At 36.4% G+C, this 14346-nt stretch overlaps 2 protein-coding genes and 1 non-coding gene across 3 annotated transcripts; all 3 read right to left on the reverse strand.

Annotated features, from left to right (window-relative positions):
• Positions 1-4274: 4274 nt before the first annotated feature.
• TRNAT-UGU (transfer RNA threonine (anticodon UGU)) lies at positions 4275-4346 on the reverse strand. Its single transcript has one exon. It is a non-coding gene; the product is annotated as a tRNA-Thr (tRNA).
• A 267-nt stretch (positions 4347-4613) lies between these two features.
• Positions 4614-8189, reverse strand: LOC108218221 (protein SIEVE ELEMENT OCCLUSION B). Its single transcript, XM_017391133.2, has 7 exons — positions 7761-8189; positions 7573-7662; positions 6963-7411; positions 6766-6872; positions 6428-6570; positions 5700-6335; positions 4614-5610 (listed from the first exon to the last, which is right to left on the reverse strand). Exons 1-7 carry the CDS (start codon positions 8145-8147, stop codon positions 4966-4968), a joined length of 2457 nt encoding a protein of 818 aa, XP_017246622.1. The 5' UTR covers positions 8148-8189; the 3' UTR covers positions 4614-4965.
• A 2339-nt stretch (positions 8190-10528) lies between these two features.
• Positions 10529-13202, reverse strand: LOC108216010 (ras-related protein RABB1b). Its single transcript, XM_017388659.2, has 6 exons — positions 12972-13202; positions 12692-12831; positions 12373-12455; positions 11468-11672; positions 11281-11349; positions 10529-10801 (listed from the first exon to the last, which is right to left on the reverse strand). The coding sequence occupies exons 1-6, from the start codon at positions 13015-13017 to the stop codon at positions 10709-10711; spliced, it is 636 nt and encodes a 211-aa protein (XP_017244148.1). The 5' UTR covers positions 13018-13202; the 3' UTR covers positions 10529-10708.
• Between the last annotated feature and the right edge of the window lie 1144 nt (positions 13203-14346).

Here is a 14346-nt window from a genome sequence, read left to right on the forward strand (position 1 = left end):
CCTTATCGTGTTTCGTCAACACGACGCAATTATCACGGGTTCGATTCTTACATACAACGTCCGAGATCACACATTTATCAGGAGTTCGATTCATACATAGAACGTCCTAGATTATAGCAAGTAAACACTTGATCATATATCATAACGAGACATTGAGTCTCGTAGAACAATCACAACCTCAATTCCATTTTTCCACAAAACTACTTACAAGAAAAAACCAGCAATGGCCACAGAAGCCGCGGCAGCAGAAACAGTGAGAGCAGCGGCACCGCTATCGAGATCATCAGCAGAGGGTGCTAAGGGTTCGTCCTCAGCCATCGGTGTCTCGGCCACCGGAGCTTCAGCGTCCATAGCAGCGGGGGCTGGAGGAGAAGACAGCTCTGCGTCGAAAGCCGGTGAGCTGGCGCTGGGGGTAGCAGCTGGAGAGGCAGCTGGAGCGGCAGCCGAGGCCAGGCCTACCACGGCCATGAAGATGAGGGCCAAAACAACGAGTTTTCGTGCCATTTTCTTGCTTTTCTTGTATGAATATTGTGAGTTTATTATGCACAGGGATTTATTTAGTTCTTCTCTACGGGAAGAAATATTGCTTATATAATTACGTAGAGAAGGAAGGAGTATCGATCCCTGTGAGAAAATCTGGAAGAGAATTGGGATATTTATACGTAAAGGGCTATGCATGCATGAATCGAAAATGACGGGATATTTTGTTTTGATTTGTGGGTGAAATGAAAATGTAACTCCAGAATTGTTTTCTTCCTTGATTTTTTTATGGCTTGCTTTTTTTTCTTTCGCAAGGAGAGAGAGGCACCATTCGTTGCCATGGAGTCGTTGACCGAGTTTCCATGCTGCAAGGTTGACGATGTGGTCCATGAATTAGGGATGGACATGGGTTGTCCAAATTGTTTAACCCGATCCAAACCAGCTCTATTTTCGGCCGAATCAAACCGAAAATTATAAACCGTTATTTAATCGGGTTGAGTCGGCTCCAAATCGGTTTTAATAGGTTGGACACCGTTTTAAATTTTATTCGGTCAACCCAACCCGAAGATATTTTAGAAAAAATACATAATATATATATACTTTAGTAGACATATTTTTATTATCATTTTTCTTGTTGCCATCGTTTTGATAAAGGTTTTCAATTAGAATGGTTTTCTTGTATATATTTTTATTGAACTTGGTATTTTATTGCTTCCCTCGAATTGTAATTGTTATAGTGATGTGATAATTCGGTGAAGTCAGAGAAACTAGCTACGTCTAAATTTTAATTGTCAAATGCCTACTATGGCTGCCATTGCGGTTTCTTGGTCTCACGTGAGAAATCATGTGACCAAGTCCTGCTTAGGAATATCATGCAATTTCATAACTGGTCTCTTTGTTGTAATAAAAAAAATTACAAAAAATTTTAGATTACGATTTTATATCACAACTTTAACCGCTAGTAACCTGTACAAACCAGCCCAAATCAACCCAACCCGAAGTATGATAAATTGAGTTGGGTAATGAATTAATTTTAATGTGTTGGGTCCGAAAATTAACCAATCGAATTTAATGGGTTGATAATGTTATAATGGAATAAATTGAACAAATTTTGTTTAATCATTATTTTATATTTTAGCTGATCTTGGAGATCGCTGCCATATATTGAGTGGGTTTTTTTTTTTTTTTTTGTCAGGGAGTGGGTTTTTCTATATATACACAAAAATGGGTACCAAATTTATTAAAAGGCGAACAGTCGAGTAAAAATAATTTGGGAAAGGGTTAGAAACTGATTTTCCTAATCAGAAAATCCCTGTGATTTCTCCAGCAGAATCAATCAGTCTGACAAGTTCCTTTATTAAAAACAGAAGATTTCGTTCATCTGTGTATATAAATATAACAAGATCTACGCAAAACATATTCCTTGGCTAGCTCTCGAATACAATGGCAAAAGCAAATGCCTTCTCTTTTCTCCTGCTAATCGTTTTTCTAACCACTCTCGAAGCTGAGGCTAGAGAAAGCAAATATTTCTCCAAGTTCAATCCACGAGCCGAACAACCACCATTGAAACCATCGACACAAATCAACACTCACAATAACTATAACTCCGAAATTCACGAGAGTGATTTTCCCACCGAAGAATTCATCGAAAACATCAACAAAGATTCTTCGAAAACTAATCGCTTCCCTCGCGATTTCGGTGAACATTCGTACGTGTCCGTGTCCGGAGGCCACAAGAAAAAGGATAGTAACGATTTTTACAATCCCGTGCGTGCATCGACGAATGGAGTATTCGAATTAAGTGAGGAGGAAAAGAAGTTCTTCAACGTAAAGGATGCGAAGAATAATTACAAAGATCGTGAGAATGTTCATGCAAAGGAGGCTCAGGGAATGAGTGATACGAGGACTTTGGAGAATGGAAAGTACTATTATAACCCTGTGGTTGCGAGGGCTAAGCGCGGAGGTGAGGGGTATTTTCGGAACAGGGAGGATAAGCCCACATATGATGAGTTCCGGCCTTTGAAAGACTTCGAATATAATTCTCAAAATCAAGTGGGGTTTATTCCTTGAGCAACAATATTTGAGAAATTATAATTGTTTTGTCGGGATAGTGCTTTTTATAAATAAGTAATGGAGAATCTTCTAATTTTATAGAGTTGTTTTGCATAGCTTTCGTGATGCTTATTTATCTTTATCTTTGTAGTTTTTAGTTATAATAATGAAATTGGAGAGGCAGTGAAGTTTTTGTTCGTGTATTGTGCATATATTTACATGCTTGCGATGCAATTACAATTAAGTTGGTTGCCAGTTCCCACACACCCGAAATTATATCATAATTTACGATCACTTTTTAGTTCAGAATATTACTCAGCCCAAATCTGTTTCGATATCAAACAATAAATTTAAACTCGTTTCGGTTATTGACAGTTAACCACATTTTTTCACGGTTCACATTGCCCTTTAAACCCTATCTATCATGCAAGATTTACGGCTAATAGTTTCTGCCATTATTTGTGGATCCTAAGTCAGAAAAAAATACATTTTCCCCCGTCATTTTATGGAGCAATCATTAGTCATTTTTAACACATCTTAATCGGAAGCTTTTCTGAAAAGAGTAGTACTAGGTGCACATAATTGTGTACAGAATTTTTGTGCATAATGATGTGATATGTAATGTGTTGGATTTTAATTAGGACTGTGATGTAAATGTAGGGGGTCTATTCCAATTAAAATCCACCACATGTCATTATGTACATGTTTTTGTACACAATTATGAATTATGTCCCCAAACATTTTCCTTCTAAAAAACAGCTTTTTAGTTTTTGAAAAAAAGCTGGTTCTAGATTAAAAAAATTGGAGCAATCGACCTGACAATGGTATGAGTTCGAAATTTATTAGAGCTTGATAATAAATTTGAACCTACTTGACAACGGAGAGGTTTTTTAATTTATTGAAAGAAAATTTTGTTAAGACTCAATCACATAATGAATTTGAGTAGGAAGATAATGAATTTGAACCAATTTGATAAAATAGAGTTTTCTATTAAAATCAAAAATCATTCGAACTTTGGTTCAAGAAAAAAAGAGCATTTAATCGAGTTTAAAGCGGGTTTAACATATTTTGACTGGAATTCTGGTAATTGTTTTATAAGGTTTCTCAATTTAAAAAATGCGTTTTTAGTCAAGTTTAGAAATCTTTTTAAGTATAATGATGAATTTGAACCGAATTAATAAAAAAATTGTTGAACCCAAAAATCTACTCAAATTCAATGGAATAATGAATTTGAGTTGGAAGACAACTAATTTGAATTGAATTGAAAAAAGAGATTTTTTACTAAAATCAAAAAAATTTTACAAACTTCATAAAATACTCCTTCCGTCCTCTTTTACATGTCCATTTTGACTTTTGACCGGTCAAATTGACTATATTTTGACTCAAATTTACATATATCATATGATTGAGAAAAATAATAAAAATTATATCATTAAAAAATATATTTAGCCTATTTTAATACATAATTTTCAGATCTTAAAAATTATAAGTAGATAATTTGTTATAAGTAGATAATTTGTAATGTTTAGTCAAATTTTGGTCAATTTGACTTCGCGAAAAACAAAGTGGACATGTAAAAGGGGACGGAGGGAGTAAAAATTTGAACGGAAAAAGTGAGTATTCAATAAAATAATGAAATTTGAGCCGGAAAAAGAGAGTATTAAATCGAGTCAAGATGCAAACAAAAAACAAGTGCATCAGCTTACCTTCTCGGTTTGCTTGAAATTGTCAATTTAAAAGTTTGCCCTCACGCAGGATCGAACTACGGACCTCCAGTTTACAAGACTGGCGCTCTACCACTGAGCTATAAGGGCCAATTTGTAGTTAAAAGTAGAGACCATATTCTCGAATCTATTTAAAATTGCAGGTAGAGTTGATCCCTCTGTCCCTCCGGGAAGACGGGGACGCGGCATAGAGTTTAATACTCCAATAAAGTGTAATTGTGCAATTTGTATTTAAATTTTTTTTTTCTGAATTAAAATTTGGATGTTAAATTTTTATTCAGAAAAAAAATCTCAAACAAAAGTTGCGGAACCATATTTTATAAGAGCATTGAAATACATTTGCTCAAAAGAAACATATAGAATTAAATTACGCGGAGGGAGCATGCAACAGTTTATTCGTGCACAAAAGCAGATAAACCACCGTGGTAGAGATGGCTGCTCTTGAACTACAAAAATAAAATTATCACAACAAAAAGCCTTTGTTTATTTATGTCTCCTATAAATACTGTATTATCACATTATTCTTGCTTCTCAGAAGCAACACACAGTAACAAAGCTCCACAATCTATGTCACACTCCAGACAGTAGAACAGACTAGTACTGCCACAAACAAACACACAAAACAAAAATTGAGGAAAATAAACCATATCACATATTATGGTCTCTGTTTTTTTATCAGTATGTAGCCATGCACTCGAACCTTGTTGCTTCAATAAGGTAGTAATAGAGCATTCACATCATGGCAACAGAGGAAAGTGCTATACTTCTCCATATGGCCAAGGCATTCCGGGCATGTCATTGCATCAGGAATTCTTCCTGCAGTTGTCAAGAACTCGAATCTGCAACACGGCATGTTAGCAACATGAAGCTTGTCATGGTATTCCTTAAAGGCCACATCAAAGCCTCTAAGTGGAACATTTTCTTTCCAGGAATCGTATTCGCTGAAAGCGCTTAAAACTGTTTGAGCATGTCCACTAGCTACTATATCTGAGCCTTTGCATAATAATGCCCAACTTCCACTCTTGTCATAACTCAGCAGTTTCTTGATTTCTTTCATTAGTGGATCAAGCTGGTCATCTGTTTTCTTCACTTGGATCTTTGAAAACAACATGCTCTCGAGTCTTGCCCAGAAGAACCATATCATAGTGGGGTCTTGCCAGCAGTAGCTAAGCTTCTCCACAGTGATGGTTGCCATTGATTTTCGAACCATTTCTCTTTTTGTGCTCTTTCCTACATAGGCCATCTCGAGTTGGACTCCTGCAGCTTGTGCCACAGCCCTTGCGGTGTTTGTGAATCTTCGGATCCATTCAATGTCCTCTCCTCCATATAGAATTATGAATTTGCCCTCATTTACCTGAATGACTCAAATATGACTTTTTTTAAAACTTGTAGCTTAAAAGTTTGCAAGTAGGGGTGAAAAACAATTTAAAAGTTAAAACTCACCCAGTTATTGTAAATGACTGGATCCATGCCACTCACAAGCAATTCAAGCCTCCAAGTCTCACCCCTCCAGAGACTTTCTTCTCTGGAGCTAGTGAAAGGAAATGCTGCAGTCCCCCATATCCATATCATGTGAAGCGAATTACGGCTCAGTTCCTTTCCTTGAGGATCTAGCACCACCAGTATAGGCCTCCTCCTGAAGTGCCACCGCTCCTTCACCAACCTAACCACTGCCTGATCAATGATTGACGGATGGTACACAGAGTACCATGGCATGGTCGATGTAAGCTCATCAAAACGCTTCTGCATAGGGTCAGTCCAGTGCTGCCTAAATATGGCAGAAGAGCTTTTAGGATCCATCATGTTTTTTGATGGAAACTGAGACATCGTCTTTGAATTACTTGAGTGCAGGCTGTGATCTTCTGGCAGAGTACTAGTATGCTTTTGCATTCTGTAGTTGAGAACGTGAGAAAGATCCACAATCGGAATCCAGACTAACTCATAAAGGCTTTCCATTTTTGTTCCATGCATCCTGGACTCGCTATAAATCTGTTCCAGAATCGAGAGCTCATCTGCAGATATGTCTAGTCCAGATATGAGTAGCAAAACATTTTTCCTCCTGAGCACATCCAGGTGAACCTGCATAAGCAAATATTTTCCATACATTTATGAAGTAAATAGCATAAACCGATTAATCTGCATTATCTGTAATCATTTTGTTGATTGCATACCCTTCTCTTTGAAGAACCTTCAACGAGTGGCTGTATATCATCCCTGGGGTAAATCAGTGACCTGAGAACTTTCATATTGTCGACGTGATTCATGTCAAACAAATGCCTCAATGACTCATAGGCCGCAGCTCTCATCTTCTCATCTAAAAACATCAAAACATTAAACATATTGTTAAGTTACCCTTTCACCTAAAACCTCAAGGTGTTAAGAGAAGGGCTTAATTTGGATCATATTATTTCTTTCCCACGTAGACACATTCATTATCATATGTGCACTGTCAGTAATACACAATGTGTTGATTTAGATATATGCGGATCTTGAACTCATATATGAAAACCTATGTGTTGATAGCAGATATCTAAGCTCTTCTTGAAATGCTCATGAATCTGCTTGATCCTCTGATCCAATGTTGATAGCTCCCATGAAAGCTCTGTCAACATGTACCTAATGAAATAAGTTAAAAAAACAATTAAACAACATGTCATACTCCAAACATGAAAGATTTAATCATCAAATCACTGCAAACGAACATACTCATGGCCCATGATAGTCAGGTAAGTAATGAAAGTCGCACAAGCAATTAAACTTCTGATGCTCCAGTAAACAGCAGTAGGAACACTTTCCATGGCTGTGGACAATGGAGGCACATCCTTCGCTATATACATGCTTGGTAATTCTTCCAAAGCAATTATGGCTCTTGTCAAATCCATGACAGAACCGAGGAGACTGTCAAGTGCATCAAACCGACGTCTAAAAGTCCCTGAGTGCTCCATGATGAGCGGAACCAGCTTAAGTATGGCCATTGATCTTGCAAGTTGGTTGGATGAGTAAAGCTGAGCAAGCAACCAGAATTCTCCATAGCTAAAAGCAAATGCTGCTAGAACTAGTCCTAGTTTTGCGTCCCATGGGTAATTTGACACCATTTGTAGTATAGACACTGTGTTCACATGTCCGTCTGAACCACTCAAGCACTTGATTGATATCTGAATATATAGACTTGAAATGATCACAATCAAATGAAAAATGGTCACTTGACAGAATAACAGAATATAAATTAGCACTTGTTAACTTGATATCATGCCCCTAATTTTACTAAATCAGTAAGTAGTATATTTGGTAAAATAAAAGATATATAACTAATAACCTCGCAGGAAATCAGATCAATTAAGCGGGACAGAGTTTCAAGCATGGTGACAGCATCAGCTTGGTGCGTTTTCTCATCCATCTGGGAACCCTGCATGTGTGAAGAAAAGGTAAAATCATGTTAGCATTTGACAAATATGTCTGCTTAGTTAATACTGAGCATGCAAATTAAGATACAAATTGCTTTACATGTGAATTGGCAGCATCAAGGGGGAGACTCATATTAGAGGAGGCCATAATATCCTCCACAATAAGGAACAGTGGTTTGACATTAATAGCTCGGCCATCAGGAGTGTGAGTATCGTATACTTGCCTCATCATCACATTGTCGTCCAGAGACATGAACATGCTACGACCACCTTTGATCAGATTTTGCATATTCAACATCGCATTCAAAGGATGCCGACCAATTACAGCATTTCCAGCCACAGCATTCCCTGGATACATATTGACCATAGCATTGCTATTCTGCTGCTGAGAATTGGCCATAGCATTAGCCGCAGCCTGCAAGTTGGCCATACAATTCCCCTGCTGCATTGTATCAATCTGTTGCTGAACCGAAGACATGGCATTCATTGGCTACTGATATATCTTGGTACGTAGTACAAGGAAGGCGAGTATGCTATTTATATACAATATGGCGTTTACATGGCTCTGAGATGGGAATAAAGGCGCGAATTCCTTCCTTGTGATCAAATTCAGATCTTATGTAACGTTAATTTGAAGCAGAGTCTAGAGCAGTAAAAACACAGATTCAGAAAAAGCCTCGACATTCTACAAGAGAGGCATGATTTAATAGTACTAATAAGTTTGAAATGATCCTCTAAAGTGAAGTGTGGTGAATTAACTAATGAAGAAGCGTTTAGGTAAGAATTATTGTAGCTGCTTTAACTTTGTTTTGGAGAGATTTACGCTGCTTTAGCTTCATATTATAGTTTTGTTTGTCTTCTTTATCGTACCTGCTTGTTTGCGTGCAGAACATAGTCATACACGATTCTGTATCGCAGCTTCTGTAACTTGGGAGGGTCGGGTATAGGTAATGTTTCTCTGTTTTCAGATTAATGATTAATGCACCTGAGTAAAGTTTTCACCTCACTTGTGATTTCATTTTGTAACCATCTAAAAAGAAATACTCAAGCTTTTCATAATAATTTTGCATTCCTCTTGGAACACTAGGTTCTAATTCTATGACAGGGCAGTAATATTGATCCGATTTGTAGAAGGCTCAAGGATTTGTGAAGTGTTTGAAAATCAGCTTTATTCATTCATTATGTCCTGGGACGGACGCCAATTAACTTCCAAACACCACACGGAAAGTACTACTTTATTTCACTTGCTCTCTCTTATCTATACTTCCTACGGTACCATGTTGGACATGCTATTTTCTTACGTTTAATGACCAGCAAGTGGGGAACGCGTAGGAATTGCAGAATACTCCCTCCATCCCATTTTAAGTGCGCTGTTTGATTTTTGAATGGTCAAATTGACCAAATTTTGACTGAGATTTACACATATAATATAATTTTTAAAAGTAAAAAAAATTATGTCATTATAAAGTACATACAATATACTATAAAATGTAATTTTTAGTATTTTAAAATAATAACGAATTCGTTCTTTATGCTTGGTCAAAAATTGGTCAATTTGACCGTTGAAAGTCAAAACATTACACTTAAAATGGGATGGAGGGAGTATTAGTTAGATAATTTCATTAATACAATATCTTTTTGGAGGTATTCAAAATCAAATATGTGAAGACACGTCTCAAATAAGATAATATCATATTATTCTAAAGTTAAACTCGTCTAGTTGTTCCCATAAGTGATATCAGAGCGAGATTATGACGGTAGGTATATGTCACGGGAGTTCTTGTTGGTATGTCTATAGGCATGTATTTTACGAAAAGGCATGCCCAAATGGCAATGCCATTTTCCATATAAACTGTTGCATTAGAGCATCTCAACCATGAAGACCCCTTGGCTAAAAGATGAGTTGTCATGCCAAAAATAAAAAATTTAGCCAACCACTTCAAAAGTTCACACTCCAACCATAGTGACCTGTTGTCTATAAATTTAGCCAACCTCCTATGGATGGCTAAATTTGTCGAACCTCTACAGACCTGTAAGAAATCTGTAGGGTGATTACACATCATTTATTACCATATTAAACTGATATATTCTATTTATAACAATCTAAACATTAATAACATGCTATTTTCAAATTATAGCCATCCAATATAGCCAATACCATCGAAGCACAATGTCTTACAGATTCAACAAATTTTACATAATACGCTACAAGTCCAATTTAACCAACGATTATAGCCAACGTCATTGGAGATGCTCTTAGCATTGCTACTGCGCTTATTAATATTGGGCTGATAACTTAATTATACTTAGGAATTGGGCTTGAGCTATAGTTGGTTATAGCTTGTAATTATGTGAAGATAATATAACTATCCTGGATTATATTTTAAAATCTAAATATCTATAAGATATAATATTAACATAAAATTTATTTTTTATGATATAAATATAACATAAAAAATTAATAAAAAAGCATGCCAAGTAGATAAAAGGCATGCCATAATTTAATATTAGTTAGTGGAACAAGAGGAAGACAGATTTGAGGTCTTGGATCTAAAACAGGGAAAGAGAATTCATCTGTTTTAAAGTGAAGTGTAATTGTGAACATGAAATTAACATCAACAGCTACAAATTACAATCCCCTACACTATGAATTAGGGCTACCTGCCATATACTCCTGCAATTTTTACTTTTAGCACTCATTCAAGGAAAGGACAATGTAACACTAGTTTTAACACATAAACAGCTATCAACTCCAGCGATCTACACGAAAAGAGTGAAGTACGCAAGTAATATTAACTTGCAAGTTATAGGCAATGATCTACAGCGAGCCATTGTCTTGAAGATGACAGGGTGGCATGGTATGAAGGATTAAGGATATAGAGGAAGTATGTATCATTGATCAACACGTTCTAGTCTACATATACAGGATAACAGGGACAGTAACTGATCTTTTGAGTTCTAAACTCCACTTGCTTCATAACATTATATCACAAGATAAGCAACTATAGAATCAAACTAGAGATATATTCAAAAGGTTGTCACATCATCTCAATTACAACATCCAGCATTCCGCGTAACTGAAGCATCTCTTGCCCCAGGGGCACCTTGGCCTCGTTGATATCCAAGCTTGATACCAGATGACTGCATTTGAAGAAATCACGAAGTTCTTAATCCAAACCAAGACCCAGAAACAAAACTTGTAACTTTCTAAACATTTATGCCAAGGGTCAGAGGCATACGGAATTATACACCAGTTTGTTGTTATAAAGATTAACCAACACAACATGTAAAGGCAAGTAAATTGCAGATTGCTGGCCAGACTTTATCCAGCATTATTGTATAATGGCTCAATATACAAATTTGCGTTGTAGTGGCCATACATTGCTTCTATCTTTCAATTAAGTGAGGAAGCAATGTGGCCACCATTTTATGATGAGTATGCATTTTTTTAAGGGTGGAAGTAATTTCCGGCCACTAAACTCTGAATTTGAGGATCCAGCCATCAACATGCTAGACTAAGTAAAGTTCGGCCAATATAGCGATTTACATTTATATATGTTTTAATGATACAGAAACAATTATTAATATACATAAATAGGCTACACACGGATTGTCCATACCTCATTAGAAACATCATAAACTCCCTCCTCGATCTTTTGAAGTATTCTTGCAGCAGTCTTTATGAAAGCCTGTAGACGCACACACAAACATTAGATTTGTGCAAAAGACAAATTTGCACGACCATAAGGCTTATTTAAATCACATAAGCAATAGAGGTGTAATTTCACAATTAATAAATGACTTCACCTCCTCAACATGCTGAGCTGTTCTCGCAGAAGCCTCCAAGAACAGAAGTCCATTTTCCTTGGCAAATTGCTCTCCTTCCTCTCGACTGACAGCCCTTCGATGAGCAAGATCACTCTTGTTCCCTATAAGCATGATTGTCATGTTGGGATTAGCATGTTGCCGAGCATCTTCAAGCCAACTTGCTAAATGATTGAAAGTCTCTCGCCTGCCAAAACATTACAAAAAAACAACTTGGTCAAGTTACAGACTTACAGATATGCAAGAAGGTAAAAAAACCTAAGAAGACACAAGAACATAAGAGTTACTGGTCAAGTCAAAAACATGACGATACAGAATCAAAAATCACTGCCAGATGTTGCAAAAGAGCTTGATCCAAGGTTGTTATGCAGAGTGCAAAAATATCTAGAAATACATGCATCAGAACTCTCACCAAGTACATGACAAATAAACTAGTGTATATGTGTAAGAGATTAATCACACCATCAAGACGAAAACATATTAGCTTAGAAACGTCAAAACTCATTACCTGAATATAGAGCATCAGTGCAGATCACAAAGACAGTGACAACAAGAACAAAAAACCCTCAGTATCTAATTCTAGAACCCTGATACAGAACATATGAAGAGCTTTTCTAATCCATAATAACTCTCCTATTTTACAACTTTTCACCATGAATTTTATGGCATATCGAAGAACACACTCATAGACAACAATATTCAGTTACACTGAATTACTTTAACATATAAACACATTTATAAATTATCATATAAATTTGCAAGAAAAGATATTAAGTAGCTTCCTTACATCCATAATCTACGCATTTTCCAGAACCACGTCCCTCAAAGATCTACCCAATTTGTCAAAACTGATTAGTGTAAAACGAACACAAACAATAAGTGATTACCTGGTTATATCATAAACCAGAAGCGCTCCTGCTGCTCCCCTGTAGTACGACCTAGTGATGGATCGGAAGGATTCTTGCCCAGCCTAAAACACAACAGATGTTTCATCACCACTTCATTTCACATACATACATATCAAACAAAAAACAACTAAAAGTAGACCATAGACGTAATCATATAGAAATACAGTATGCACTTTATATCTAGTTCAAAATACGAGCAATCACATAGAAATAGAGATATTTGAAGCAATTGACAACCACAAGAATCCGCAAAAAAAGAATAATAAGAAAGTACAATTAGCAGTGAAAAAGGGCATACAGTGTCCCAAATCTGAAGCTTAATAGGCCTCCCCTCGATATTAACCATACGAGCACCAAATTCGACACCGATTGTAAGATCATGAACAGGCTGGAACCTCTTGTCAGTGAATTGCAACAACAAACACGATTTTCCCACACCTGCTCACCAATTACCCCAACTTAAACTTAACAACAAACACTTCATAAACATATATCAACAGTAACAAACAAATGTTAGGGTTCCACGAACAGAACAATTTAAAATTTGTATCGGTGAGAGAGAGAGAGAGAGAGAGTACCAGTGTCTCCGATGATGATATACTTGAAGAGATAGTCGTAAGACATGTTGGGACTAGTACGACGTCGTTGAGGGGACGGTGAAGGGTTGTGCTTGGAGGTTCCGGTGGATTTGGTTGGCGTGCGATGTTAAAATTGTGTGCAGGCTAAGTAAAGAGGAACTTGTATTGGATTTTACTACAACTTATATAGCGGATGCGCAACAAAGGATTGTATTAATCAATTTAAAAGAAATGGAGATTCTCGTACAGGATGTCTTTGGAATTTCAATTGCACACATCACGCAGTCAAGCAATGTATATCTACAATTCTATCTTTTTTTTTCATATTTTTTTCAATATATGTCGATGCTCCCTCGAAAATAAATTTTAACAACTTATATGATGCACAATATTTAATTATTTACCCTACTATTTTTTTTATAAACGAATTAATTCAATAATAAAAAATCATACAGCATCTACATAAATAGTCGTGTCGAACAAATAAAATACAAAAACAATCACTGATTAATTCATTCTTTTTGGAGATAAAATCACATGATCTGTTGAAAATGATATATACACATACTTCACCACTTTCGCTTCCGTCACAACCAGTTTGAGCTATCGACTGGGAATGCAATCCCCTGACAATTTCTATTACTAAATCAAGCACCATACTCACACAAACGGTGAGAAAATAACAAACTCACACAAAACGGTGAGACTATCAAAAAAGCAAAACCAAACGTGACGTAACAACCAAATGCGTAAATGAAATATTAGCTAAATCAAGGCAATCCTTAGATCCGGGGAACAAATCCACAAAAACAAGATAACTCGGACCACTTTCGAGGATAAAAGCATTGGGAAGAACGAGAAATCCGTTGCTCCGTAGAATTGAGATCTAATAAAAAGAAAGCCGAATCGGAAAAGGCTTTGAATCCTTGGATCGAAAAAACAAGTTAATGTGAAAAAAGTTTTATTGAGTAAAGGAAGGAAAAAAAAAAAAGGAAATAAAAAGTTTCGAGGCTTTCCATCGGTGGGGATCCGGTGAAAGCCCCTGCCGCCGCTAAGCAAGAGAAAACGATGGACGAGAGAAAATTTTAGAAGTACGTCAATTAGATTATTATGTGAATTTTAAGAGGATAGTTGAAATTTTTTAATTTTTAGAAAAATGTCATATATGTGATTATGTTGATTTTTACACAAAAATACATTTAGATGTCTGTATTCGAAAGTCATTTCTATCAAAATTGTAAAGGAATGAACTTGAAATGTATTTGAGACGCGAACACGACACGTCACGGCAAGGCAGAATTCGAACCGCTCGTTTGACTAACACTATATACATTCCGATTATAAATCATAACTAGCGTAAAAGCCCGTGCAAGGC

Source organism: Daucus carota, chromosome 4, assembly GCF_001625215.2.
Source record: "Daucus carota subsp. sativus chromosome 4, DH1 v3.0, whole genome shotgun sequence".
Lineage (NCBI taxonomy): Eukaryota > Viridiplantae > Streptophyta > Magnoliopsida > Apiales > Apiaceae > Daucus > Daucus carota.

Coding starts and splice junctions, on each gene's coding strand:
- LOC108216010 (XM_017388659.2), bottom strand. CDS start 13,017: ATGTCTTACGACTATCTCTTCAAGTATATCATCATCGGAGACACTG. Junction 11,673..12,372: donor CTGGTTTATGATATAACCAG/GTAATCACTTAT, acceptor ATGTTTTGGCAG/GCGAGAGACTTTCAATCATT. Junction 11,350..11,467: donor CAGCTCAGCATGTTGAGGAG/GTGAAGTCATTT, acceptor GTGCGTCTACAG/GCTTTCATAAAGACTGCTGC.
- LOC108218221 (XM_017391133.2), bottom strand. CDS start 8,147: ATGAATGCCATGTCTTCGGTTCAGCAACAGATTGATACAATGCAGCAG. Junction 6,873..6,962: donor CTGACTATCATGGGCCATGA/GTATGTTCGTTT, acceptor TTATTTCATTAG/GTACATGTTGACAGAGCTTT. Junction 6,336..6,427: donor AAGGTTCTTCAAAGAGAAGG/GTATGCAATCAA, acceptor TTGCTTATGCAG/GTTCACCTGGATGTGCTCAG.